The sequence below is a fragment of the Zophobas morio genome, unplaced genomic scaffold (genome assembly GCF_036711695.1).
Source record: "Zophobas morio isolate AGI-343-1 ecotype UQ-CSIRO unplaced genomic scaffold, CSIRO_AGI_Zmor_V1 ptg000033l, whole genome shotgun sequence".
NCBI lineage: Eukaryota > Metazoa > Arthropoda > Insecta > Coleoptera > Tenebrionidae > Zophobas > Zophobas morio.
The window spans coordinates 1,541,364-1,565,472 of NW_026972138.1; the positions used below are offsets into that span (position 1 = coordinate 1,541,364).

General features: G+C 30.6%; 2 protein-coding genes across 3 annotated transcripts; one reads left to right on the forward strand and one right to left on the reverse strand.

Annotated features, from left to right (window-relative positions):
* LOC135139768 (dnaJ homolog subfamily C member 10-like) lies at positions 1–8,879 on the forward strand. Of its 2 annotated transcripts, none has more exons than XM_064070102.1 (10): positions 1–294; positions 350–562; positions 611–821; positions 6,279–6,493; positions 6,546–6,974; positions 7,026–7,152; positions 7,210–7,695; positions 7,741–8,014; positions 8,063–8,267; positions 8,323–8,879. In XM_064070102.1, exons 2-10 carry the CDS (start codon positions 380–382, stop codon positions 8,530–8,532), a joined length of 2,340 nt encoding a protein of 779 aa, XP_063926172.1. In that variant the 5' UTR covers positions 1–294; positions 350–379; the 3' UTR covers positions 8,533–8,879. The 2 variants fall into 2 exon arrangements, with proteins under 2 accessions (XP_063926172.1, XP_063926171.1); XM_064070101.1 differs by having other exon boundaries at positions 370–562.
* A 4,548-nt stretch (positions 8,880–13,427) lies between these two features.
* LOC135139775 (uncharacterized) lies at positions 13,428–14,753 on the reverse strand. The gene is made up of 6 exons (XM_064070108.1): positions 14,587–14,753; positions 14,350–14,476; positions 14,095–14,298; positions 13,921–14,029; positions 13,741–13,875; positions 13,428–13,686 (listed from the first exon to the last, which is right to left on the reverse strand). Exons 1-6 carry the CDS (start codon positions 14,684–14,686, stop codon positions 13,567–13,569), a joined length of 795 nt encoding a protein of 264 aa, XP_063926178.1. The 5' UTR covers positions 14,687–14,753; the 3' UTR covers positions 13,428–13,566.
* Positions 14,754–24,109: the final 9,356 nt, after the last annotated feature.

Here is a 24,109-nt window from a genome sequence, read left to right on the forward strand (position 1 = left end):
AATGTCATTGCCTTTGTAAACACTCATTTCGTGGGCATTACTTGCCAATTACTTAATTTTTAGCTGTATTAAGTAATCATTTATCCAGTAATACACTTTTTTAGTAACTGCGTAAGTTTTACTTCGTATTATTGCTTTAACTGTGGGCTGAAAGAAGCGTGGGAGTTGTGATGATGTACATAAATTTGAACATGTTATCAAAAACCGGCACTGATAAGCGTAAATAAATTCGCGTTACTGTTTTAAACGTAAAATCTGTGATCTAGTTTATCAATTTTTTTAAGAAATCACAATGTAAGTATTTTTTTTTTGTGTAGCCAACACAACCTATAATTTTGGGACACGTCAGTCTTTTTTTCTATATTCCAGACTCGTTACCATGAAGACTTACAAGAACTTGATGTTTTTATCGGTTTTTATTTTCTGTTATTGTTTAAAATCGTCGGCGGAAGAAAATGACGACTTTTACAAACTGTTGGGTGTACCTAGAGATGCCACCACTAAAGAAATTAGAAAAGCTTTTAAAAATTTAGCGGTAAAATTGCACCCTGATAAAAACCAGGTACGTTTTAAAATCGTATTTTTAAAATTTTACAGGTGTGTGTTGTAGGATGATGAAGAAGCCGACCAGAAATTTATTAAAATCGCTAGAGCCTATGAAACGCTGAAGGATCCAGATACACGTAAACACTATGATGTGCATGGAGATGCAGGGTCTTCTGATAAAAAACAACAATATCATAGTTACACATATTATCGAGACCAGTTTGGTATTTATGACGACGACCCGCTCATTGTAACTCTGAGCAGAGCAGACTATGGCAAGTTTATTGTTTATTTTATCAATTATTGAAAAAATGTTTCGCTAAACTGGTAAAAAGTGTATTCGCAGATGACCAAGATTTAGTTTAAAGCAAAAACCGGTTTTAGTTATTTGGGTTGGTACCGCTGCACGTGGGCGGGGCTTACATTAGTAACGTCATTGTTTAAGTATATTATAGTTGGACAACCTAATACAAATTTTACTTCGGCTAAATAGTGAGCTTTAGGACAAGGAATCCAGGGGGCGTGGGACAAATTTTTCGTCAACGCGCATTTTCACTACAGTGAGCTAACGTATTAGGTTTATTTTACTCTAAATCAGATGGCGCCATCAAACATTAGCAAAGGCAAACACCCTTTACTCTGCTCTTATACGAGGAGTTATCCATAAATCCATAATTAACATTGTTCCGTAAACAGTAATGTGTATAAACATATATGTACAAAATATGAAAATATACTTGACATAAAAAATATGAAGCAACGCGTTGTAACGTGATAAGAAAGAATTGAATTTAAATGAATTTGACGCATATTTTTATTTGACTATATCTGAAGACTGACAGAAACTTTCCAAGGGTTTTTAAACTGGTATAATTGTTTAGTTTTACAAGATTTAGTAAAATTTAGATTCGTGGTGTTACAAAAATATTAACACAAAATGAAAATATATGTTCAAAGTAAATAACACAATGACATAAACTTTCGGCGTTAACATTACAAATAATTACAAGAGAGAAAAAAACGCATAAAGAACTTAAGAGGCATGTTTGTAATATCGAGTTGTTAAAGGCTGCTTTGAAGACTGTTTGTTTCTATGAAAAACAATTGCTGTTATCGGACATTTTGGTAGATTTTGTTCCAAAAATCCGAGATAACTAATTGTTTCTTGAACTAGTTTCCGTAACTTCTAAAATTTAAAAAGGATACGCCGTTCTGCTGTAATAAAATCTAGAATAAGGTCAAAATCACACTAATATTACATCTGATTTTGTTAACCACATGAATATAATTTACATTAAAGTAAGTTACAGACATTGTTTGAAATGTTTATTATAGTTCGAAAACAAGATAAAATAAATAAATAAATAAAATGTGCAGTTTATAAACTTCAGAATTTTAGTATAAAAATAATCATGTTTGAAGCTTTATTTTGTCTGTTCGATTTTATTGGGTGTATTGGGTCCCTCTCGGGATATAACACCGACATCAGTGCACCGACCCAACGTTCTTCAACCGATGGGATGATTTATTACTTCCGTTATGCTGGCCCTACACACAGCGATTTGGTTTTCGGATTTTCGGCTAGATCTGCACAGTTAACTCTTTGCCCACTGCACACTGACATAGAGTATTTTGTTCAAGCGAGCATCAAAAATATTACGCCGAAAGCACTTCTTCAAGTGTTATTTTTTTTAAGATGTCATATTTGTCAGCGTTTCCAAAATTTTCATTTTTGCACAGGTCAACTAATTTTTCGTAAACCGCATTTTAAAATTTTTGTTATTGTATTTTTTACTTTTTAATTTTCTAAGGCATGAAAAAATCCCATATAGGTTTCTATGAATTTATTAACGAAATCAACTGATAACTTGCGCGCCATTTTGTGTTAATTAACACCAATAGTGATTATGATAATTTTATAATTATCATTTTAATGAAATTGTGTTCTTCACTTCGCGAACGACAGCAAACAATTTAAAATTACCGCTAGTCAAGCACCTGAAAATCCATCTCTCCCAAATATGAGAACTTGTTTGATCTTATGTATAAACCGATATTCGTTAGAGTTGATCTGATACACATCCACTACGAAGAACTAACTCATTTCGACCATTGGACTTTACAACGAAAGTTCTTGAACATCTTAACGATTTAATACATAATGTTCCCGAATGACAAAATTTACATTTCAAATTGTATTATCAAATTACACTCTCCAAAATTTGTCACGAACAATGAAATGACGCAATCTCCAAATTTTACAATAGTAAAATTGTAGTTTCGCCCCGTTTACGGTTTATGCATCCGTGTCGAGTTTTCACCTTAGACGTCAAGATTTTTGAAAAAAAAAATCAACATTTTCCAATTTATAATGTTATTTAAATTTTAAAAAGTAGAATAGTCCTGATCTTGTGATTTATACCTAAATACGCTATTGGGATTTTTCGGCTTGTCGATTTCTCGATTTTTCAACTTTAAATGTCTCAATTTTTCAATATTTCAATTTTGGGCTTTTCCGATTCCTCCATTCCTTAAATTTTCTATTTCTCAATTTTTTTATTTTTCGATTTCTCAATCTTACGATGTTTCAATGATACGATTTCTCAATTTTTGTCCTCTTCAATTTTACGGTTTTTAAATATGTCGATTTTTCAAATTTTCAAATTTTCACGTTTCTAAATTTTCAGTTTTCGATTTCTAAAGTATTTTTTTTATTTGTCCATTTCTGGATTTCCTAAAGTTTCGATTTTTCACATCTTCAATTCCTCAATTTTTCGATTTTTTAAGATTACGATTTTCCAATTTTGCTTTTTTAGATTTTCGATTTCTCAATTTTCGAATTTTTTAAATTCTCAATTTTTTGAATATTTCTTTCAGTTATGAGATTTTTCAATATTTCAATTTTTCGACTTTTCGATTTTTGAATTGATGGATTTTTTTTGATTTCTGGCTTTTTTCCTTTTTGGATTTTCAATTTATTGTAAACTTTAGATTTTTCAATTCTGGGACTGTTTAATGCTTCGATTTCTCAATTTTTAAACTTTTCGATGTTTTAATATTTCATTTTTTTAAATTCTAGGTTTTTCGATATCTCGAGTTTTCAGTTCTTCTATATTTCAATTTTTCAATTTTTCGATTTTTTGAATTTTAATTTTTGATTTTCCAGTTTTTCTTTTTTAAAATTTTTCGATTATTCAATTTTTTAATTTCTCAATTTATCGAATTCAGATGTTTCGTTGTTTTGATTGTTCAATTTCTCAATTTTTAACTTTCCTTTTTGGCTTCCGCCTCCTCAATTTCTCGATCCTCCGATTTTTCGATTTCTCGAAGTCTCAGTTTTTGAATTTTTCGATGTTTCGATTTTTGGATTTCTCGGTTTTTCGATTTTTTTCTTTCGAGCTTTTCAATTTCTGGATTTTCCAATTTTTCAATGCCCCGATTTTTCAATTTTTCAAATTGAATTGGATCTCTCGATTCTTCAATTTTGCGATATTTTAATTATTCATTGTTTTAAATTTTAGTTTTTTCGATTTCTCGATTTTTTGACTTTTCAGTTCTTCAGTATTTAAATTTTTGAATTTTTCAAATTTTTGCGTTAAATTTTCAGTTTTCTGATTTCTCAATTAATCTATTTTTGATTTTCCCACTTCTCAAAGTTTCGATTTTTCAGTTCTTCAATTCTTCGATTTTTCGACTTCGCTTTATTGGTTTGTCGATTTCTCAATTTTTGGATATTTCTTTCAGTTTTGATATTTTTCAATACTTCGATTCTTTCATTTTTCGACTTCTAGATTTTTCTATTTTTTATTTTTGGATTTTCAGTTTTTTGTTTTTTATTTCAATTTCTCAATTTTTCAACTTTTTCATATTTTAATTTTTAAATTTCTAGATTTTTCGGTTTCTGGAGTTTCCAGTTCTATATTTTAATTTTTTAAATTTCCGAATGTTTAAATTTTTTGAGTTCTCAATTCATTGAGATTCGGATGTTTCGATGTTTTGATTATTCAATCTCCCGCTTTATCAATTTTTCCATATTTAAGTTTTCGATTTTTCGATTTTGGCCTACTTCGGTTTCTCAATTTTTTGATTTTTCGACTTCTCCATTTTTCGACTCCTCGATTTTTTTTGTCTTTTGATTTTTCGATTTCTCGATGTCTCAATTTTTGAATTTTACAATGTTTCGATTTTTCGATTTGTTGGTTTTTCGATTTTTTGCTTTTCGGTTTCTCGATTTTTCGATGTTTCGATTTTTGATTTATCCGATTTTTCAATTGTCCAATTTTTTAAATTCTCGACTTCTCGATTCGTTGATTTTTCAGTTTTTCGATTATTAAATTTTAGATTTTTATTTTTATTTTTGATTTTTTGATGTTTGGATTTCTCCATTTTTCAGTTTTAGGATATTTTAACTTTTCAATGTTTTAAATTTTAGATTTTTCGATTTTTCAGTTCTTCAATATTTTTTTATTTTTCAAATTTTGACGTTTCTGAATTTTTAGTTTTCGGATTTCTCAATTAATCTATTTTTTATATTCCCATTTCTCCACTTCCTAAAGTTTCGATTTTTCAGTTCTTCAATTTTTCGATTATTCAGGATTTTGATTTTTCAATTTTTCGATTTTTTAAGTTTGCGATTTTTAGACTCTGCTTTTTTGACTTTTCTGTTTCTCAATTTTTTAATTTCCTAATTTTTTGATATTTCGTTCAATTTTGTGATTTTTCAGTTTTTCGATTTCTCAATTTTAACTTTTCAATTTTTGAAATGATTAATTTTTTTCGATTTTTTGAGTTTTCAGTTCTCTATATATTTCAATTTTTCAATTTTCGGAATTTTTAAATTTTCGATTGTCCAATTTTTTTTTATTTTTCGATTTTCCAATTTTTCGATGTTTCGATTTTTGAATTAACCGATTGTTCAATTTCTCGATTTTTAAATTTTAGATTTTCCAATTTTTATTTTTTTGATTTTTTTATGTTTCGACTTCTCGATTTTACAATTTTCCCATATTTGCATTTTTCAGTGTTTTAAATTTTCGATTTCGAGGATTTACTGTGTTACAGTAGTCATCAGTCATTACTCATCAAGAACGATTATTGCTGTGCGTTAAAATGCCGACATACTGATAAGCACGTACATACAAGACACATTTAAGGCTGTTTTAGTATAATTTTTGCAATTTTAGATTTATTTCTTGACGTCTAAATCGTATATATTTAAATGGTGATGAATATTTTGTGATACAATCTTAGGATAAAATGCATTTTAGTTTCAAAAATAATATGTATTTAATGATTTGACTACTGTTAATAAAAAAAATACGTACGAAGATGTTCATATTGAATTAATTTGGTGTTCATAGTTTGATGATAACTCATAGATATATTACATATATGTAAAGTCTTCAACACGTACGTTTGCTTATTTTGTGACTGCTCCCCGTACAACGTACTGATTAATACGTCCGTTTACTACCTTATCGACATCACGTGCTTACGGACTATTTTTACCCCCTTTCGTAAGGTACCGCCACTTCATAGTGAGGCGAGTGAGATGTAAAATATATATTCATTCTTTTCTACATGGGAAAGTGATTGTCCGTATAGGCTGTCCAACTATAATATACTTAAACAATGGTAACGTCATTAACGTCAAAAGTGCGGGAAATTTAAATCAAATTGAATAAATTCGCGTTTTCAATATATAAACAAGTGACGACTTTTTCAAATTTAAGAGGTCAACATCCTGGATGACAGTCAAGCTTGGTTTGTCAATTTTTATTCGCCGAATTGCCACCACTGCCACGAACTAGCCCCCACGTGGCGGAAATTAGCCTCGGACTTGGAGGGTGTTGTTCGCATCGCTGCGGTTAACTGCGAAGACGACTGGTCGCTATGTTACCAACTCAGTATAGAATCTTACCCAACTTTACTATATTACGAAAAACAGGTACTCTAGTAATTTACATTTATACTCACTATATTGACACGAAAATACCTAGGCGCATCTTCACGAAGGGCAGCGATATCGTGGCCCTAGAACGTTCGATCGTTTGAAAGACTACGTTCTATCACAACTCACGGTCGATGTTAAAGACATCACGACTGAGAGTTGGTCGGACGGGGATTCCCACAAACAGTGGCTTTTGTTTTTGTGCTCGGAGGACGGCTTCGACTGTCCCGAGCACGAAACAAGGCTAAAAATGGCGGCGATTTTGGACGGGTTAATGTCAGTGGGACTTGTAACGTCGCCGCAACTATGTAATAAAATTTATGAAAGTCATAAAACCAACCCCGTCGTTTTGTGGGACAAAAAAAGCGAGTCTGAAGGGAAAGTTCATAATATCGCAGGTTCTGATAGTAAGGAAATCCTCGAAAGTGTGTTGAACGTCTTGCCGAATCCACCCTCTTTGGACGAGCAACAGTTTCAAGTACATAAATATGTCGGTTGTGAAAAGAGGGTTATTTTATTGTGGTTTTAGGAAATAAGGGCTAATTTGAGAAACGGTAACGAGAAGCCGTGGCTTCTTTGTTTTTATTTGGGTACCGCTACTGACCTCAACCTCCAACTGAAGCGTCTTCCAGGCTTAATTCCTTCCATAAACATAGGTACTTTTAAAATTTTCATTTAGTTGAAACTTAGTTCTTTACGATTCTTATAAAAAGGTTTAATCCACTGCGGCAAAAACTCCCCCCTCTGTTCGAGTCTACACATATCCCGGTATCCCAGTTGGGCCGTTTTGAAAGTAGGCGGCGCCTTTGAACTCCACCACGGTAGAGACGTCCTCCACGAAGTCTCCGCGTTTGCCCGCGACAGCGCCAAATCCACCAATCTTCACGCTCTATCACCAGCCGACATCGCCAACATCATGAATGAAGATAGCGCTTGGTTCGTCGACTGGTACGCCCCCTGGTGTCCCCCTTGTCGCAAACTAATGCCAGAACTGCGTCGCGCCAGCCAACATTTCGACCCCGAACAAATCCAATTCGGGACCGTTGACTGTACTTTACACAGACAGTTGTGTTCGCAGCACGGAATCGGCTCGTACCCAACCACCATTTTGTACAATGGTACCCGGACCCAGCGCTTCCATGGCGTGCCCAACGAAGACGGGATTGTCGAATTTGTGAACGATATGCTCACACCGTCTGGTAAATTCTATTTTTTTTTAAGTAGTTGGTTATACTGTTTCGTAGTGATCAGTTTAGATGAGTCGTCGTTCGGATTGTTGATGCGCAAACCCGAAGATGAGTTGTGGGTGGTCGATTTTTTCGCACCTTGGTGTGGACCGTGCCAGAGGTTAGGTCCGGAGTGGCGAAAATTGGCGAAACAGGTAGCCGAGTTCTCTGAAGTTAAAGTAGCCCAAGTGGACTGTGTCGCCAATTCGGAGATATGTAGTGCCCAAAACGTACGAAGCTACCCTACGATAAGATTATACCCATTGGGTAGTAGAGGCTTGAACACTGTGGCGTACGTCCGTGTTCGTGGTTTGTCGACTTTTCTAATTTTGTGTTTTAGAATGTATAACGGCAATCGTGACGTCGTTTCTATGAAGAGATGGGTTTTGAGTTTGCTACCGTCGCCCGTGATTTCAATGAACGCAGAGATGTTTAGGGATCAAATTCTAGCAAAGCAGTCGGTTTTGCCGTGGCTTGTCGAATTTTACGCCCCTTGGTGTGGCCACTGCACGCATTTCGAGCCAGAATTTATGAAAGTCGCTAACGTAAGTCAAAATTGGTGTCATTTCCGGCAAAACTGACTTTTAAGTTTTGTTTTAGAGGTTGGAAGGTTACATTAGGAGCGTCAAAGTCGACTGCGAAGCCGAACGAGTTTTTTGCGCCACGCTGTACATCAATAGTTACCCATCGTTGTTTCTCTACTTGTCTCCAACCGAAAGACATGAAATTTCAACCCAAAGCGCTAAAGAGATTGTCAGTCGTGTCAAGCAGATCGTAAATGATAGACACTCCAAACACGACGAGCTTTAAAAAAATTGATGGTCGTTTTGCTGGTTTTTAGCGAAATTGGTGCCTTTTGGGTGGTTTATTAATGGTTGGTGCTCCTATTTTTAATTTAGGTCGAAAAAAAAAAAATGGAGAAGTTCCTGATGTGTAATTTTAAAATAGTCGCAGAAAAGGACAAGCGTGTGTTTGACAAAGGTGTGTTTTTGTGGAGTAGATGGCCTTGTTGAACTGGCCAACTAGGATCTGGGGTAAAGCATGTTCAAAATGGGAAATTTTTGTAGAGAAATGTGAATTTTGCACTTAAGCTCCGCCTCCCCGGCTCACGACGAATAAAAAAATCATCACAACTGCGATAGGGCGGGTGGGCGGGGCTTATATATTTTTTTATGTGGAGCAAAAACTGGTAGTTATTCAGCTACTAAAAATATTTGTTCACTTGAGAAAAATAATTTACATAGTAGTAGTAAGTACATAATTGATCTATTTTGAAGTTTTCTGATTTTGTAAAAAAATATACGCTGTTCAAAAAAATTAGCGATTAAACCAGTAAGAAACTTAACAAGAAAACATTTATAAATGACGAATTTTTACGAAAAAAAATGTCTTGTAGAGTTTTTATCTGGTTTTGAGCTTTTTGAGGTGGAATTTCAAATGAACCAATGAATTTTGGTTTCAGAAAATTTTCGTTAATTTAAGATTCGATTTCGATGGTTTTTCATTTGTTTTTGTTGCTTGAGAATTTATTACGTATGCAGATTTTGAATTTTAATTTCAAAAATCGGGAAAAAAAAATGTGTTTGCGCTGGTAAGATACATGTGATGAAGTTGAAATAAAAAAAGTGAACTCTTTCGTCAATTTTTCATCTCATACTCGAGAATATTGAAAATTGAAACTTTTGGAAAAATTGTCTAAAAATCCACAAAAATCTGGGATGTAGATCTCGGCAAGTTGAATCGAAAACTATACGATTTTGGCGGTCCCGGACCAAAATTTTCAAAATATGTGCTTTTAAATTCGGATTAAAAAAAAACAAGGCTAAATATAAGCCCCGCCCACCCGCCCGATCTCTTAATTGCAAAATCCATATTTCTCTACAAAAATTTACCATGTTTTAAGTTTCTTGTTTTTTTTAAATATATGTAATCTTTTCATAACAAGATATTGTAATCTCTTCTTTGAACAACACGATACTCAAAAACATGTTTTTTATTTCTTGTAGAGAAATAAGGATTTTGCAGTTAAGCTCCGCCCTCTTAACTCACGACGAATAAAAAAATAATCACAATTGAGATAGGGTGGGTGGGCGGGGCTTATATTTATCTTTGTTTTTGTTAATATTTGTAATTTTCTTTTCATAACAAGAAACTTAAAACATGTTCAAAACGGTAAATTTTTGTAGAGAAATTTGGATTTTTCAATTAAGCTCCCCCTCACGGCTCACGACGAATGAAAAATTCATCACAACCGAGGTTGGGGTGGGTGGGTGGGGTTTAATTTTTACATTTTATTTTAAGATCCCGTTTTCTTTCAACAACAGAATACTTAAAATATCAAATGGTGAATTTGAGGTTAGTAGACTATTTGATATTTCAAATATTCTATTATTGAGAGAAAAGTGCATATAAATATAAGCCCCGCCCACCCGCCCGATCACAATTGTGCTGATTTTTTTTATTCTTTGTTGGCCGGGAGGAGGAGCTTAATTGCAAGATCCATTTTCTCTACAAAAATTTACCATTTTGAACATGTTTTAAGTTTCTTGTTTTTTTTATATATGTAATCTTTTCATAACAAGATACTTTGTAGGGAACTATTGATTTTGCAATTAAGCTTCGCCTGTGGTTCACGATGAATAAAAAAACCATCACAACTAATATAGGGTGGGTGGTGCCTATATTAATGCCCTGTTATTTTTAAATATATGTAATCTATTCTTTGAACAACACGATACTCAAAAACATGTTTTTTATTTTTTGCAGAGAAATAACGATTTTGCAGTTAAGATCCGCCCCCTTAACTCACGACGAATAAAAAAATAATCACAACTGAGATAGGGTGGGTGGGCGGGGCTTATATTTTTCTTTGTTTTTGTTAATATTTGTAATTTTCTTTTCATAACAAAAAACTTAAAACATGTTCAAAATGGTACATTTGTGTAGAGAAATTTGGATTTTGCAATTAAGGCACGCCTCCCGCCCCACTACGAATGAAAAATTCATCACAACTGAGGTTGGGGCGGGTGGGTGGGGCATAATCTTTACGTTTTTTTTTAATACAGTTTTCTTTCAACAATAGAATGCTTTAAATATCAAATGGTGAATTTGAGGTTAGGATTATGTCTGACATTGTATTTTTTCGAAATGTTGGATATAATTCTATCCTCAGATTCTCCATTTGATACCTCAAATATTCTATTGTTGAGAGAAACCTGTCTATAAAGATTAAGCCCCACCCACCCGCCCCTGTCTCAATTGTGATGAATTGTTCATTTGTTGTCAGACGGAGGGGCGGAGTTTGATCCATATTTCTCTGAAAAAGTTTACCATTTTGAACATGTTTTAAGTTTCTTGCTATGAAAAGAAAATTAGATATATTAAAAAAACAAGACCAAACATAAGCCCCGCCCACCCACCCGATCTCAGTTGCAATGATTTTTTTTTTCATTCGTCGTGAGCCGGGAGGAGGAGATTAATTGCAAAATCCATATTTCTCTATAAAAATTTACCATTTTTAAATTTCTTGTTTTTTTTAAATACATGTAATCTTTTCATAACAAGATACTTAAAACGTGTTCAAAAGGGTCAATTTTTGTAGGGAAATATGGATTTTGCTATTAAGCTCCGTCCCCCGGTTCACGATAAATAAGAAAATCATCAGAATTGCGAGAGGGTGGGTGGGCGGGGCTTATATTTATCGTTGTTTTTTAAACATTTCTAATTTTTTTTTCATAACAAGAAACTTAAAACATGCACTTGTTTTTTTTACAAAATGTTGGACATAATTCTAATCTCAGATACACTATTTGATATTTCAAATATTCTATTGTTGCGAGAAAACTGTATATAAAGATTAAGCCCCACCCACCCGCCCCGATCTCAGTTGTGATGAATTTTTCATTTGTTGTTAGACGGAGGGGCGGAGTTTGATTGCAAAATTCATATTTCCCTATAAACATTTATCATTGTAAATATGCTTTAGGTTTCTTGTTAGGAAAAGAAGATTACATGTATTTAAAAAAATCTAGGCTAAATATAAGCCCCGCCCACCCGCCCCTGTCTTAATCGTGATCAATTTTTCATTCGTCGTGAGCCGCGAGGCGGAGCTTAATTGCAAAATTCGTATTTCTTTAAAAAAACTTGAACATGTTTTAAGTTTCCTGTTATGAAAAAAAGATTACATGTATTTAAAAAGAACAAGGCTAAATACAAGCCCCGCCCACCCGCCCTATCGCAGTTGTAATGATTTTTTTTTATTCGTCGTGAGCCGGGGGTGGAGCTTAATTGCAAAATCCATATTTCTCTATAAAAATTTACCATTTTTAAGTTTCTTGTTTTTTTAAATATATGTAATCTTTTCATAACAAGATACTTAAAACATGTTCAAAAGGGTCAATTTTTGTAGGGAAATATGGATTTTGCTATTAAGCCCCGTCCCCCGGTTCACGATGAACAAGAAAATCATCAGAATTGCGAGAGGGTGGGTGGGCGGGACTTATATTTATCTTTGTTTTTTTAATATTTCTAATTTTCTTTTCATAACAAGAAACTTAAAACATGCACTTGTTTTTTTTTACAAAATATTGGACATAATTCTAATCTTAGATACACTATTTGATATTTCAAATAATCTATTGTTGAGAGAAAACTGTATATAAAGATTAAACCCCACCCACCCGCCCCGATCTCAGTGATGAATTTTTCATTTGTTGTCAGACGGAGGGGCGGAGTTTGATTGCAAGATTCATATTTCCCTATAAACATTTACCGTTTTAAATATGCTTTAAGTTTCTAGTTAGGAAAAGAAGATTACATGTATTTAAAAAAATACAGCTAAATATAGGCCCCGCCCACCCGCCCCTGTCTTAATTGTGATGATATTTCTCTTCAAAAATTTACCATTTTTGTAAGTTAATAATAATAATAATAATAATAATAATAAGTTTCTGTTTTTTTTTTTTAATATATGTAATTTTTTCATAACAAAGTACTTAAAACATGTTCAAAATGGTCAATTTTTGTAGGGAAATATTGATTTTGCAATTAAGCCCCGCCCCCCGGTTCACGATGAATAAAAAAATCATCACAATTGCGATAGGGTGGTTGGGCGGGGCTTATATTTATCCTTGTTTTTTTAAATATTTGTAATTTTCTTTTGATAACAAGATACTTAAAACTTGTTCAAAATGGTCAGTTTTTTTAGGGAAATATGGATTTTGTAATTAAGCTCCGTCTCGATTCACGATGAATAAAAAAAATCATCACAATTGAGATAGGGTGGGTGGGCGGGGCTTATATTTATCCTTGTTTTTTTAATATTTTTTGTATTTTTTTTTGATAACAAGAAACTTAAAAAAATGTACTAACAAACCGTAATACAAAATCCATTTTTATCTGTAGTAACCATAAGCACACGATTTCTAAAGTTATTATTCAAAATTTAATAAAACCAGTTCTGAATAGCATCCAAAAACAGATACAACAGATCTTAGTAGGTCATGGCCAGGAAGTCAGACTTGACAGATAAAAACGGCCTACTATGTTTCACGCTGTGAAAGCACAATTTGTCAAACCACACTTGCTGTCAGTATTTGTGTTTGTAGTTAATTAGCGAGCTTTTTCATTTAAAAGCGAACGAGCTTTCACTCTTTTGCCCTCTGAAGGAATCTCAACGCGAATCTCAACCAGTGCTTAGAATAATATACAAAGCTAAAACCAAATATATTTTTGATGTGTTTTATACCGGCTATGTACATAGACTAACTCGAAGTATATAGGTATTATAAAAACGTATGTAGCGAATGTGCATGAAAAATAAATCGATGAGAATGAGATTTTTGGTCACTCTGGGTAACAGTACGACTTTGACTTGGGTTTCCCGTTTTGGGCGTCGTTGAAAGTAGTGACGAGGGAGGCAGGAAAGCCACCACCAAAAATAGCGTTAATAATATCTTGAATCTCCTGTGAAAAAACAAAGAGGTGTGAAATCCAACTAATGTCTTTTGGAGTACGTACATCTTGTAGCGCTGCATCGAACATGTCCTCCAGTTCCCGCCAAACAATCTTCAGAGCTTCAGGAACTATATCTGTTACGACTCTGTTGAATAGGTCCTCCAGCTCGTCGTCGCCCATAAGTCCAGAGAAATGGTTCTGAAACTATCCCGTAGTTAGATTTCTATGGCGCTCGCTACTCACTCGTATCTCTTGTAGGTCGATCTCTAAATTCACAGGGAGGCATATTCCATCCGACGTTATGTTAATAGTGCAGTTGACCATCGCGAGCGACAAATTATGTAGTTCGACCCTGCGAAAATCAAACAAGTATACATATTTGATGACTAGTAACCAGTGATGAGTTTGTATACCTACCAGAAATTTCCGTCTCCGTACACGTCAAAGATGTCCGCCAGGTCCCCGGTTACATTGTAAACACCTTCCACTCTTACATTGTGGAACGTGAGATTAAAAACGTCAAATTGGTAGTGACCAGGGTCGGGAATTATATTTTCCAAAAAACATATTCGAAAATCGAGCAAGTTGTAGATTTTGACGTCATCGATGGGCCCCACTAGCCTACAACGGGTTTGTGTGGTATTTTAACTTAGGTATTGTGAATTTGCGTACCTAATAGCAGGATGGGTGATATTAAGGTCTACGTGTTCGATTACCGCATTAGGCTCGTCTGCATCAGCTTTGATTTTTTTTGAAGCATCGTTTACAATGCTTTTAAATACGTCATCAGCGCTTGCACCTGCAATAAGTTGGTAATTAGGTTAAGTGTTTTAAATAGCAATTATTGTACAAGTACATATTTTATCAAACGAAGGCTAGAGTATAGTAAAAGTACGTTGTACCACTTACTTGTTGCGTCAGACGATTGTGTGGGAATACACACATAAATTGTGGCTTCTGCTGTAGCCAGCGCACCCAAAAAGAACAACAACAACTTAACGTTATTCATTTTTTAATTAATTCCAGACGGTGACAAAATGCGCTTTTATATCACACTATTTTGTGATGAAGTGCTGATAATGATAACAGACAATGATAAACAGCATATTTAACTGACATATTGTAGTGCTTTAGATATCAACATTTACATAGAAATACAATGAGGAGATGCTCAAGCAGTTTTAGCAATTTCCTCATTAGTATCTACATATTATAAATAGCGATTCTGACGTAACCACAACTGCACTTTGTTCCGATGCTTGTTATTCTTTGTTGTGTCACAACAAATGTTCAGTTGATTCCACGTACATTTCGACTTCCAGTAGTTATTTCTTTAAAGATAGCCACCATTTATTTTTCCACAATTTACTATATGAAATATAACAATTTTTTAGAATTTCAATATTTACAACGAATAACATCATTATGATTGAGATGGACTTTTTTTTCTGGATATACGTAACAATCTTTTCACGACAATGTATTTAAAACGTTTAAAATGGTAAATTTTTGTCGGGAAACATCATTTTAGAGCGAAGCTCCGCCCTTCGGTCTGACAACCAATGAAAAATTCGTCAGAATTGAGATTGGGGTGGGTGGGTGGGGCTTATTTTTTGCCTTCTTTTTTCTTGACATAATATAGTCCCCTTTCAAAAAAAATGAAAAATTAAAATAATCGAAAAATTGAAAATCTGAAAAATCGAGAAATCTAAAAATGGACAAATTTAAAAAATCGAAAAACAAAGATGTCAAGAAATCGAAACAAAAAAGTCGTAAAACCGAAAAATTGAAAAATAGAAGTACCGAAGAACTGAAAATCCAAAAAGTTAAAAAAAAATGAAAAATTTGAAAATCTAAAAACGAAAAATCGACTTTTCAATTTCTCTATTACTCCCATGTTTCAGTTTTTTAATTTTTGGATGTTCCGATTTTTTGATTTCTCGCTTTTTCGGCTTTGCAGTTATTAGATTTTTCGATTTTTCAGTTATTCAGGTTTTCGATTTCCCAATTTTTCGTCATTTTGGTTTTGGAATTTTTCAATTTATCCATTTTTAGTTTTTTGTCTCCTCAGTTTCCCAAATTTTTCAAATTTTCGATTTTTTTATTTTGAATTTTTCGATTTCTCGATTTTTTGATATTTTCGTTTTTTATATTGCATCAATTTTTTTTAATTTAAATTTATCAGTTTTGTATTTTTAAATTTTCAGTTTTTGACTTTTCGATTTTTCGGTTTTGGGTAATTTCTATTACTTCTCGACTTTCCAATGTCTCTATTACTCGATGTTTGAGTTTTTTCAATTTTTGGATGTTGCGTTTTTTTGGTTTATGGCTTTCTCGATTTTTCGATTTTTTTTTCAGTTTTTCCATTTCTCAATTTTTCGTCATTTCAGTTTTGGACTGTTTCAATTTATCGATTTTTTAATTTAAAATTCTTTAATTTTTTACACTTTTTGTTTTAAAATTTTTCATTTCCATCTTTTCGATTTCCCGAATTTTCGATGTTTCAGTTTTTCAATTTTTCGACTTTTCGACTTTTCAAATTTTAGATTTTTCAATTTTCTAGTTTTTCGATATTTCGATTTTTCATTTTTTAAATTTCCCAAATTTTCTTGGTGTCAGTGTGGAATTTTTTAATTTCGCGATGTATCAGTTTTTTGATTTTTCAATTTTCCGATTTTTAGGTTTCCCAATTGGGATTTTTCAATTTTTAGATTCTTCAGTTTTTCTCTATTTTCCACTTTCTGGATCTTCCGATTTTTCGATTTTTTTGATATTTCATTTTCCCGATTTTTCGATTTTTCAGTTCTTCAGTGCTTCTATTTCTTCATTTTTCTAATTCTTAAAATTCAGATGTTTCAGTTTTTTGATGTTTCGATTTCTCGATCTTTCGATTTTTCAATTTTTCGTTTTCTCTTTCACGCTTTCTCTATTTATCGATTTTTTTTAAGTTTTAAATTTTCAATTTTTCAATTTTTAACTTCTGGATTTTTCGATTTTAGGTTATTTCTGTTTTTCGATATTTTTCGGCTTCTCGACTTTTCTGTTTCTCGATTTCTCGACATTTCAGTTTTTCAATTTTTGGATGTTTCGATTTTGATTAGGTACTCGCTTTTTTCCATTTTTCGATTTTCGGGTTCAAAAAACTTTAAAATCTAAAATTGAAAAACTAAAATCGAAAAATTGAAAAATAGAAGTATCGAAGAACTGAAAATCGAAAAAGTTAAAGAAAAATGAAAAATTTGAAAATCTAAAAACGAAAAATAGACTTTTCAATTTCTCTATTACTCCCATGTTTCAGTTTTTTAATTTTTGGATGTTTCGATTTTTTGATTTCTCGCTTTTTCGGCTTTGCAGTTATTAGATTTCTCGATTTTTCAGTTATTCAGATTTTCGATTTCCCAATTTTTCGTCATTTTGGTTTTGAAATTTTTCAATTTATCCATTTTTAGTTTTTTGTCTCCTCAGTTTCCCAAATTTTTCAAATTTTCGATTTTTTTATTTTGAATTTTTCGATTTCTCGATTTTTTGATATTTTCGTTTTTTATATTGCATCAATTTTTTTTTAATTTAAATTTATCAGTTTTGTATTTTTAAATTTTCAATTTTTGACTTTTCGATTTTTCGGTTTTGGGTAATTTCTATTACTTCTCGACTTTCCAATGTCTCTATTACTCGATGTTTGAGTTTTTTCAATTTTTGGATGTTGCGTTTTTTTGGTTTATGGCTTTCTCGATTTTTCGATTTTTTTTTCAGTTTTTCCATTTCTCAATTTTTCGTCATTTCAGTTTTGGACTGTTTCAATTTATCGATTTTTTAATTTAAAATTCTTTAATTTTTTACACTTTTTGTTTTAAAATTTTTCATTTCCATCTTTTCGATTTCCCGAATTTTCGATGTTTCAGTTTTTCAATTTTTCGACTTTTCGACTTTTCAAATTTTAGATTTTTCAATTTTCTAGTTTTTCGATATTTCGATTTTTCATTTTTTACATTTCCCAAATTTTCTTGATTTTAGTGTGGATTTTTTTAATTTCGCGATGTTTCCAATTGGGATTTTTCAATTTTTAGATTCTTCAGTTTTTCTCTATTTTCCACTTTCTGGATCTTCCGATTTTTCGATTTTTTTGATATTTCAATTTCCCGATTTTTCGATTTTTCAGTTCTTCAATGCTTCTATTTCTTCATTTTTCTAATTCTTAAATGTTAGATTTTTCAGTTTTTTGATGTTTCGATTTCTCGATCTTTCGATTTTTCAATTTTTCGTTTTCTTTTTCACACTTTCCCTATTTATCGATTTTTTTTAAGTTTTAAATTTTAAATTTTTCAATTTTTAACTTCTGGATTTTTCGATTTTAGGTTATTTCTGTTTTTCGATATTTTTCGGCTTCTCGACTTTTCTGTTTCTCGATTTCTCGACATTTCAGTTTTTCAATTTTTGGATGTTTCGATTTTGATTACTCGCTTTTTTCCATTTTTCGATTTTCGGGTTCAAAAAACTTTAAAATCTAAAATTGAAAAATTAAAAACGAAAAATGGAAAAATCCAAACTCGAAAATTTTAAAAATCGAAAAATTGAAAAATCAGATAATTGAAAAATCGAAACATCGAAAAACTGGAAAATCGCAAAACCGAAAATCCGAAAAGTGAAAAATCGAAAAACCGAAAAATGAAAGAAAAACTGAAGAATGGATAAACTGAAAAATCTCAAAACTGAAATGTCCAAAAGAGTGAAGTCGAAAAATCGAAACCTTAGAAAAAATCGAAAAATTGAGAAATCAAAAAATCAAAAAAGTGAAGTCGAAAAATCGAAACCTTAAAAAATAGCAAAAAATAGTAAAATCGAAAAATTGAATAATAGTCTGAAAAATCCCCAAACTGAAATTTCGAAAAATTGAAAAATGAAAGAAAAACAGAAGAATGGAAAAACTGAAGAACCTCAAAACTGAAATATCCAAAAACCGAGGAATTAAAAAATTGAAATATTGAGAAATCAAAAAGTCAAAAAAGTGAAGTCGAAAAATCAAAACTTTAAAAAATTGTAAATCCAAAAACCTAAAAAATTGAAAAATTGAAGAAATGAAAAATCGAAAAACTGGGAGTTATAAAAGTAAAATTTGAAAAATTGAAAAATCAAAATATTTAAAAATCGTAAAATTGAAGAGGAGAATAATTGGGAAAACAAAATTGAAAACTCGGAAAATTGAGAAATCGAAAAATTGAATAATAAATAAACTAGAAAAATTCCAAAACTGAACTATCCAAAAACTGAAAAATTGAAAACCTGAGAAATCTAAAAATCAAAAAAGTGAAGTCGAAAATTGAAAAATCAAAAATCTGAAAAGTAAAAAATCGAAAAACCGAGAAACCGAGACACCGAAATAGGCCAAAATCGAAAAATCCAAAAGTCAAACAAAAAAACAAACATCCAAATCCCGACAAATTGAGGAATCAAAATATATAAAAATTCGAAAAATATAAAAAGTGAAATATCGAGAAATCGAAAGATCATAAGATCGAAAAATTGAGAAACCGAAATAGGCAAAAATCGAAAAACTGAAAAGTTGAAAGTTAAATCATTTGAAAATCGAAAAATCCAAAATCGGAAAAATAGAAAAAACTAAAAACTTTCTGATCGAAAAATTTACAATTTAAAAATCGAAAAGTAAAAAAATCGACACATCGAAAAATCCAGAAGTCAAAAATCGAAAGTCGAAGAAACGAAATATTGAAAAATCCCAAAACTGAAAAAGGAAAGATAAACTGAAGAATGGATAAATTGAAAAAACTCAAAACTGAAATATCCAAAAGATCGAAAAATTGAGAATTTAGAAAAGTCTAAAATTAAAAAATCGAAAAATCGAAATATTTAAAAATCGTAAAATTGAAGAGGAGAAAAATTGAAAAAACGTGAAACGAAACATTGGAAAATTGAAAATGGAGAAATTGAAACATTGAGAAATTGTAAAATCGAAAAATTGAAAATAAATAATTTGAAAAATCCCAAAACTGAAATTTCGAAAAATTGAAAAATGAAATAAAAACAGAAGAACGGATAAACTGAAGAATCTCAAAACTGAAATATCCAAAAACCGAGGAATTAAAAATTGAAATATTGAAAAATCAAAAATCTGAAAAGTAAAAAATCGAAAAACCGAGAAACCGAGACACCGAAATAGGCCAAAATCGAAAAATCCAAAAGTCAAACAAAAAAACAAACATCCAAATCCCGACAAATTGAGGAATCAAAATATATAAAAATTCGAAAAATATAAAAAGTGAAATATCGAGAAATCGAAAGATCATAAGATCGAAAAATTGAGAAACCGAAATAGGCAAAAATCGAAAAACTGAAAAGTTGAAAGTTAAATCATTTGAAAATCGAAAAATCCAAAATCGGAAAAATAGAAAAAACTAAAAACTTTCTGATCGAAAAATTTACAATTTAAAAATCGAAAAGTAAAAAAATCGACACATCGAAAAATCCAGAAGTCAAAAATCGAAAGTCGAAGAAACGAAATATTGAAAAATCCCAAAACTGAAAAAGGAAAGATAAACTGAAGAATGGATAAATTGAAAAAACTCAAAACTGAAATATCCAAAAGATCGAAAAATTGAGAATTTAGAAAAGTCTAAAATTAAAAAATCGAAAAATCGAAATATTTAAAAATCGTAAAATTGAAGAGGAGAAAAATTGAAAAAACGTGAAACGAAACATTGGAAAATTGAAAATGGAGAAATTGAAACATTGAGAAATTGTAAAATCGAAAAATTGAAAATAAATAATTTGAAAAATCCCAAAACTGAAATTTCGAAAAATTGAAAAATGAAATAAAAACAGAAGAACGGATAAACTGAAGAATCTCAAAACTGAAATATCCAAAAACCGAGGAATTAAAAATTGAAATATTGAAAAATCAAAAAGTCAAAAAAGTGAAGTCGAAAAATCAAAACCTTAAAAAATTGTAAAATCAAAAACCTAAAAAATTGAAAAATTGAAAAATTAAAGAAATGAAAAATCGAAAAATTAAAGAGGAGAAAAATTGGGGAAACAAAATTGAAAACTCGAAAAATTGAGAAACGAAGGCAAAACTAGAAAAATTCCAAAACTGAAATATCCAAAAACTGAAAAATTAAAAAAACTGAGAAATATAAAATCAAAAAAGTGAAGTCGAAAATTGAAAAATCAAAAATCTGAAAAGTAAAAAATCGAAAAACGGAGAAATCGAGAAGTCGACAAATCGAAAAATTGAGACACCGAAATAGGCCAAAATCGAAAAATTGAAAAGCTAAACAAAAAACAAACATCCAAATCCCTATAAATCGCGAAATCAAAATATTAAAAAATTTGAAAAATTGAAAAATTGAAATATTGAGAAATCGAAAGATCAAAAGATCAAAAAATTGAGAAACCGAAATAAGCTAAAATCTAAAAACCAAAATCTTGAAAGTTAAAAAATTTGAAAATCGAAAAAAAAAATCGGAAAAATAGAAAAACGAAAAACTTTCCGTTTTCCGTTTTTTCGTTTTTTTACATTTAAAAGACGAAAAATTGAAAAACAGAAAATCTAAAACCAGGAAGCCGAAAAATCGGAAGACTAAAAAATCAAAACATTTGAGAAATCGAAAAATCTACAATTTAAAAATCGACACATCGAAAAATCCAAAAGTCAAAAATCGAAAAGTCGAAAAATCGAAATATTGAAAAATCCCAGAACTGAAAATGAAAGAAAAACTGAAGAAACTGAGAAAACTAAAAACTGAAATATCCAAAAGCTGAGAATCGAAAAAATTGAAAAATCGAACGTGAAGAAATGGGAAAATCAAAACATGGATTAATTGAAAAATGGAAAAATTGAGAATTTACAAAAGTGTAAAATTAAAAAACCGAAAAATCGAAATATTTAAAAATCGTAAAATTGAAGAGAAAAATTGAAAAAACATGAAACGAAACATTGGAAAATTGAAAATGGAGAAATTGAAACGTTGAGAAATTGCAAAATCGAAAAATTGAATAATAAATAATCTGAAAAATCCCAAAATTGAAATTTCGAAAAATTGAAAAAAGAAAGAAAAACAGAAGAATGAAAAAATTTAAATATCCAAAAACCGAGGAATTAAAAAATCGAAATATTGAGAAATCAAAAAGTCAAAAAAGTGAAGTCGAAAAATCAAAACCTTAAAAAAATGTAAAATCAAAAACCTAAAAAATTGAAAAATTGAAAAATTGAAAAATTGAAGAAATGAAAAATCGAAGAACTGAGAGTTTATAAAGTAAAATTTGAAAAATTGAAAAATCGAAATATTCCAAATATTTAAAAATTGAAGAAACAAAAAATTGAAGAAACGAAAAATGGAAACTCGGAAAATTGTAACTTGAAAAATTGTAATGTCGAAAAATTGAAGAAACAAAATTGAAGAAAAAATAAGTTGAAGAAACGAAAAATCAAAAGGAAAAATTGAAACCATGAACAATTGAAGAAATGAAAAGTGGTAACTCCAAAAATTGCAAATAGAAAAATTGAAGGAACGAAAAATAGAAAAATCAAAAATGTAAAGAGAAAAATTCAAAACTCGAAAAAATGCAACCGTGAAATTGCAGAAACTCAAAATATTTCAAATCGAAAAATTATAAAATTGAAGAACCGAAAAATAAGTTGGAGGAACGAAAAAACAATTTAAAAGTCAAACATTGATGAAACGAAGAACTGAAAAGTCAAAAAATTTGAATTAAATTCAATCAAAAGAAAAAATTGAAGACACGGAAAATTGAAGTCACGAATGATTGAAAAATCATAAAATTTAAAGACAAAAACTGAAAACTCGAAAAATTAAAACATAAAAATTTAGAACCCGAAAAATTGTAAAATCGAAAAATTGTTTGTGTTGAATTGAGTTGAAGAAATGATAAATTGAAGAACCGGAAAATTGAAGAAATTAAAAACTGAAGAAACGATAAGTTGAAGAAATACAAAGTTGAAAGGAAAAATTGAAGAAACGAAAAATGAAAACTCCAAAAATTGCAGTTTGAAAAATTGAAAAAACGGAAAATTAAAAAATTGAAAAAATGCAAATAGACAAATTGAAAACTTGAAAAATTGAAAAAACAAAATATTTAAAAATCCTAAAATTGAGGAGAAAAATTATGTAAACATAAAATTGAAAACTCGGAAAATTGAGAAATTGAAAAATTGAATAATAAATAAACTGAAAAATCCCAAAACTGAAATTTTGGAAAATTGAAGAAACGAACGATTGAAAAATCATAAAATCCAAACACAAAAATTGAAAACTCGAAAAATTAAAATATTAACAAATCGCAAAATCGAAAAATTATAAATAGATAAATTGAAGAAATGAAAATCCGAAAAATCGAAAAATTGTAATTGGAAAAGTTGAAGAAATGAAAAATTGAAAAATTTTTATTAATCGAAAAACTGAAAAATCCAAAAATTGCAAACAGAAAAATTTAAAACCCGAAAAATTGTAAAATCGAAAAATTGTAAAACAAAATATTGAAGAAACGAAGAGTTGAAGAAAGGAAAAATTGAAGAAACGGAAAATGAAAACTCCAAAAATTGCAGGTTGAAAAATTGAAAAAACGGAAAAATAAAACATTTAAAAAAATGCAAATAGAAAAATTGAAAACTTGAAAAATTGAAAAATCAAAATATTTAAAAATCGTAAAATTGAAGAGGAGAAAAATTACGAAAACAAAATTCAAAGCTCGGAAAATTGAGAAATCGAAAAATTGAATAATAAATAAACTGAAAAATCTCAAAACTGAAATTTTGAAAAACGAAGGAAAAACTGAAAAATTCTAAAACTGAAATATCCAAAAACTGAAAAATTGAAAAACTGAGAAATCCAAAAATCAAGAAAAGTGAAGTCGAAAATTGAAAAATCAAAAATCTGAAATATCGAAAAATTGAGAAATCGAAAGATTGGAAATAGAAATGTTTCCATGGTAGTTTCTTGTAAAGAATTAAGCATTATGCATTTCGATTCACAACGAATAAAAACGTTATCACAACTGGGACGAGGGCGGGTGGGCGGGGTTTGTATTTGGCCTTTTTTTTTAACGTACGTATTTTTTTTCCACGACAAAAAACTGAAAACATGTTTAAAAGGGTAAATTTGTGGAGAAGTGTGGGGGATAAAATTTATCATTTTAAACATGTTTTTAGTTTCTTGTTGTGAAGTAAAGACTATGTATGTTAAGAAGAAAAAAAAAAGGAAATATAAGCCCCGCCCACCCACCCTATTTCAATTGTGACGATTTTTCTTTGTTCGACGTTAGTTATTGGGGGCGGAACTTCACTGCAAAATCGGTATTTCCTGTTTTAAACATTTTTTTAATTTTTGGTTGCGAAAAAAAGACCGCGAATATAAAAAAAAAAGGGAAAATATAAAGGGATAAATAAAAACCAAGCGTG